This window comes from Argentina silus (assembly GCF_951799395.1).
Source record: "Argentina silus genome assembly, chromosome: 20".
In the NCBI taxonomy this organism is placed as follows: Eukaryota; Metazoa; Chordata; class Actinopteri; order Argentiniformes; family Argentinidae; genus Argentina; species Argentina silus.
Genome location: NC_139674.1, coordinates 4,712,880 through 4,718,370, shown reverse-complemented (window position 1 = coordinate 4,718,370; position 5,491 = coordinate 4,712,880). Strand labels below are relative to the sequence as shown.

The 5,491-nt window shown below is 46.5% G+C and overlaps 1 protein-coding gene across 1 annotated transcript; it reads right to left on the bottom strand.

Annotated features, from left to right (window-relative positions):
• Positions 1-700: 700 nt before the first annotated feature.
• lmod2b (leiomodin 2 (cardiac) b) lies at positions 701-4,202 on the bottom strand. The gene is made up of 4 exons (XM_083691766.1): positions 3,830-4,202; positions 2,613-3,314; positions 1,851-2,474; positions 701-767 (listed from the first exon to the last, which is right to left on the bottom strand). The coding sequence occupies exons 1-4, from the start codon at positions 4,103-4,105 to the stop codon at positions 741-743; spliced, it is 1,629 nt and encodes a 542-aa protein (XP_083547892.1). The 5' UTR covers positions 4,106-4,202; the 3' UTR covers positions 701-740.
• Positions 4,203-5,491: the final 1,289 nt, after the last annotated feature.

Below are 5,491 nucleotides of genomic sequence, written 5' to 3'. Positions count from 1 at the left end.
TCTGCACATCAGATTTGCCATTGGGATTCAAGAGCAGCATTGTGAACTCCTGGGGAAATATTTATGGACTACTACTAAATGTTCCTAGGGAGAAATTTCCCCTAGAAACATTTTTAACAAGTGGTAATAGTGGAATAAGCCTGTCACAATTACAGCCTATGTGCGGGAGAAATTTGAGGGAACTATAATTACGTGGCGTATTAACACTGCAGAATTCCAAGGTGTCATAGTGTGTGTAGAACACTAAAATTTGGTGAGGGACTTTTTCCCACTTCACAGTTTATTGTATTTTTTCCAATGACCATATATCTTGTGAGATGACTAAATTGCTCAATTATTCCGCTGCTTTTCAAAGTGCATGGGTGCAATTTCAGTGACCCACCCCAATAAAACACCATGACACGTAATTGTAACTTTTTACTTTTAAATGTCAACACATATTCCTCACACAGCACAGGAACTATTTACAATTGTACAAGGATGATGTATAATTACAAAAGATTGCCTTAGTAAACAAACAAAGAAGACAACAGAAATACTCTTATTCAAAATCAGAATTCATACAAAAAAAAAATAAAGAAAATAAAAATGTATTCTGGATATTTCTTGAAATGTAAAGGTATTTTTACAGTGCAAATTTCCAGTTTCTTCTCCCATGAAAGTCCAGTTCACTGAATGTATTGTCCAATCGTCTCTCGGTCAGTGGTCTCTTGTGCTTTCAGCTCAACTGGTCTCTCCCATTATTGAAGATACTGTGGAACCTCCACCTGGAATTGAAAAACACGGTCAGTCTTTTCATATCCACTTACATAGGTCCTGTGTGGTTCAGTTGGTAGAGCATTGTCCCAATTTCAATTCCCACTGGGATCATATATAATAAAAACTGTACACACCGTACTATAAGTTGCTTTGGATTAAAAAACGTATGCTAAATGGCACATGTATATAAACAGTATGTAGCATATAGGGTAGTATGTACAGTTCAAAATTAGATACAGCCAGAAGATACAGGGAATACTGTAGTGTACATGTTAAGCAGATAGCAATGAGTATTTTTACCATCACTTTGAACATGAAGGGATCCCGACGAGTATTAGTAGCCTCCCTTGTTGACTTTGTGCTATGGTAACATAAGGCATGTCTCTTATCGAAACAGCAGTCAAATGAGAGTCTATTTATAACTGCATTAAGTGGCAGGAATTCACAGCCCGGTGACCCTGCCATCTGAGGGCAACGCAGATTTTCCACAGTAACGACATAGCGAGACACGCAGTGACATTAGAGGAACTATTCTTTACTCTCTCTGTTTCTCTCACTATTTTTTTCTCTCACTCTCCTCCCTCTCTCTCTATCCTGGGAGCGCTCTTTGTTTTGTTTAGGGGGGGGGGGGGCTAGTGCTGACTTTTTCAAAGCTTGGTGGCAGAATGACATTGGAATGGATTTCACTGTTTCATTGGAACATACCACTTCAACCACAGGGGATGACTCAGAGTATGATGGTCCTCTGTCACCAGTTTAAATGAGACTGAAATCTGAGGAATGACAGCTGGAATGTACTGTAGGCGAGGTATTTGTACTTTTCCAAGATGACATACTGTCTGCTGGCTTGCTTAGATGGATAAATGTAGTTAGTTATTTTCCACAGTTTTTAGACTTGTGGTGAAGTGTTAGAGCAGATAGCATGCTGGCCATGTTCCCCAATGATGTGTGAGACTGGGAACTCTCAGTGGTGTCTGTTTTTGTTTTTGCCTGCATCTCTAACCTGCTGGTTGGACCAGGAGTGTGACCCAACTACGAAAACATCTGGGCTGAATGGAGGGCACACACACACACAGTCCACACACACTCACGCGTCGGAGGGAGCGCGTGCTGCTGTTGCGAATCGAGTCCATGAGCTGGTCGTGCGCAGAGCGCAGCGGGGTGGATGGCCTGCTCGCCTCCTCTCCTCTCTTCTCCGCCACGGGTCTCAGAGCGTTCTTCAGTTCCTTCAAGATGCTATTTGTCTCCTTCTCTTTCCCTCCTCCCTTCTTCCCTTTCTTGCCTTTCTTGCTGTGCTGCTTCTTGCTGCTCTCCTCGTGCAATCTGATCACCTCTGCGATCTTCCTGGTGGGTTTCTTCTTCTCTGGTGGGGGCTGGGAGGGAGGGAGAGGGGGGGGAGGAGGAGGCGGTGGGGGTGTGTGCTTCTTGGTCGTGTCGTTGCGGGGGAGTTTGGGCGAGGACCAGGGAGAAGCCCGGGGTGAGTTGTACGGTGAGGCCGTTGTGGCCTTCTGCAGAGCAGTGGTGCGAGGGTTAACGGGCCCCTCTAGCGCCCCCTGCTGCTGTCTCTGCTCCTGCATCCGTCTCTGCCTCTGCCTGTCCTGGTTCCGTGTCAGAATGCCTGTCATGCTCATCCTGGGGCCAGGCAGATGGAATTGGTAGCCAAGCTTGATCAGGGTGTGGTTTTCCCTCAGTACCTTCACCATCTCCATCTCCACCTGCGGCAGGGAGGGAGAGAAAGGGTGTGGGCAGAGAGAGAGAGAGAAAGAAAAAATAATGTGTTTTTACGATGTGAAAACCATGCCAATGTAGCATCAACAAGCTGAGCCAACAGGTAGATTGACAGACTGACTGACCTGGCCTCCACACATGTGTCTCTGGTTGTGGAAGCGAAGCTCGATCAGAGTGCTGTTCCCAGGCAGGGCCTGGACCATGGCCAGCACTCCTTTCCCCGTGACATAGTTTGACTCAATGTTGAGGCTGGTTATAGAGGTGTTTTCACACAGCATCTTGGCTATAGAGAGGGCGACCTGGTCATCGGCGTGTGTGTTCGCCAGGCTGAAGATACGCACGTGTGTGTTTGACCTCAGGGCCTCTGCGAATCGGATCAGAGTCTCTTTGCTGATGTCGTCGATGTTGTTGAGGTTGACCTCGGTGAGGTCGGGGTCGTTGCTAAGGACTCCCTCGAGGGCGTCGTCAACGATGGTCGGGTTGCCTGTTGTGAGGTCGTTGTCAAGAGGGGGAGGGGGAGGAGTTATTCTCATAGGCTCCACCCTCGGGGGTCTCAGTAGCCTGGGGGTGTTGACCTGCTGCTCATGCCGAGGACCAGAATCTTTCGGGGGGACTGCTTTAAACTCCTCCTCGGGTTCATCTTCATCCTCTGTTACAGCATCATCTTCCTCACTCTCCTCCTCCTCCTCTTCCTCCTCCTCTTCCCCTTGGTCTTCACACTCTTTCTGTTCTTTCTCGTTCTCTTCATCCTTCTCCTCCTCTGCTTCGCTGTTGCTCTCTGTCACACACTCTTCCTCACTCTTCTCTGCCTCCTCTTCCTCCTCATTCTGCATTTAGACACAAAGTGTAAATCAGTCATTATTAGTAAATACCAGGTACTAAATATCTGTCCTATATACTATGAGGACATTCTAAATAAATATGTATTTCTCATTGATTCTTTCTAACCTTTTGTTCAGTGCTGTAATTCAAACAGAAGAACCTCTTATTGTTTAACTATGCTAGTCACTATAACGGTCCCTTAAGGGACTCTGTTGTACCGGAAAGTTCCAGACGATTGTATATGAGTACTAAGTATACTGTAGAACAATTAGGACTACATTGACTAAACATGAAATTAGGACTATGAATTCACCATCACCATACTATGGTATCATCATTTATTTATTGTTTTCCTATTTTCTATTGTACTACTGTTTCTTTGATTTTTATGTACAGCACTTTGAGCTGCAGTCAACGTACGAGAATGTGCTCTATAAATGAATGTATTATTATTATCGTAAAAGTGACAACGCTATAGGTTAGATTTAATCATCATAGTCACGCTTGATAAGAAACTCACTGGTTTGGGACTGCTTCCCCCTATCTCGTCCTCCAGCAGCTTACGAGTCTCGGTCTCCCAGTACTTGAGCAGGGCCTCTCTGCTGAAGGTGCCCGTGGGAGTCTTGTCCGTCTGGTCTCTCTGTCTCAGGCCGATTGGCACGTTGGCGTCGGGGTCGATGTCTGCCAGCTCTTTCTCCAGCTCTGCCAGCTCCTCTGGGCTCAGAGAGGCCAGCAGCTCATCCTCATCCATGTCCTCATACTTGCTCAGCTCCCGACGGTAGCCAAAGCAGCTCATAGCCAGAGGCGGTCAGGGTGGTGGGTTCTGTCCTGGGGGGTAAGGCTCCAATCAGGATGGGGTCTGCCTGGGGTTGGAGTCGGATCACAGTGGGACTCTCTTGGTGGGTCCAGTGAGTCCAGACAAAGAGTGCCTCTGTCGGGTGTGAGTCTCTGTGGGGTGAGAGTCTGAGTTTTCTCTGTGCTGGTCTGCTGGTTCTAGGGGGAACAGGCGGCCTGGCTGGGTTGTTGGCATGTGTGTGAGTGTATGTGATAGGGTGTGTGAGTGTGTATGTGAGAGGGTGTGTGAGTGTGTGTGTCAGAGGGTGTGTGAGTGTCTGTCCTGCTTTCCTTTGCTCTAATCTCTCCAGCTGCTGCAGGGGCCTTAAGAGAGGGATCAGGGGGAGCGTAACAAAGCGTCGCCCCATGATGCAGAGGCTTTTTTGGGAGGTGCTGGTCAGAAAGAGAGAGCCACAAAAAGCAAGTGAGCTCAGAAAGTGGTCCTGGGAGGGCCTGTCAGCGGGTCCTGGGCGCTTTGTTCATGGCCAAAAAAAGACCAACTCTCGAGACACACAGAGACAGACGCACAGAGAGAAAGACAAACACAGAAACACACAGAGAGACAGTGACAAACACACACACACACACACACACACACACACACACACACACACACACACACTGAGACACACACTGACAGAACAGGCACACCCAGAGAAGATACAGAGATACACTGAGAAACACTGAGAAAGAGAGACACACACAAAGTGTCTTCTACAGAACACACTTCTAAGAACATTTCTAAGAATTACATGACACATTAGGTCATCGAGAGCTTAATTAGAGCAGTTTGTGATGTTGTTGTAGTGCTAGTTACATTATTGGTTTGGACCAAGTGGTTTGTTTATTCAGTCGGAGGCCGTGTGTAGGTCTATTTTGGCTTTGTCACCTTCCAGTGTCTTTATCACTATTCAACATTGTTGTGACACCTCTGGTCATCCAACAGGATTACAGCGAACAGATGGTGTCATTGAATAATGACAAAATGGATTGACCTTCCTTGGCCTTTTTAGTGGGTTTTCCATGTTTAGAATCGGACCTGAAAATACTGAAAATAACAGTAGCCATAGCAACATTTGAAAGAGGGTTTATCATCATTTTGAGCTTTTTCTTTGAGTAGAGGAGCTTTTCTCAGAGCTGGCAGGCTGTGCAGTGACCCTGTGTGATGTTCCCTCTTGTTTCCACCAGGCTTTATACTGTACGACAGCACTCTAATTCTCTGGCGGCCTGATGAATAGTACTCGTTTTGGAGGACAAAAAGAATGTTGATATTTACAGAGCTTAAAACTGGCTCACATGTTCTCTCTGTCAGAATTGCCCAGTCATACCATTGCATAATAAATCTGAT

Excerpts from the sequence above, each read along its gene's own strand:
- lmod2b (XM_083691766.1), bottom strand. The coding sequence starts at position 4,105 with ATGAGCTGCTTTGGCTACCGTCGGGAGCTGAGCAAGTATGAGGACATG. Across the intron at positions 3,315-3,829 it reads GGGGAAGCAGTCCCAAACCA|AATGAGGAGGAAGAGGAGGC; the intron begins GTGAGTTTCTTA and ends GTCTAAATGCAG. Across the intron at positions 768-1,850 it reads GCACGCGCTCCCTCCGACGC|GTGGAGGTTCCACAGTATCT; the intron begins GTGAGTGTGTGT and ends TTTCAATTCCAG.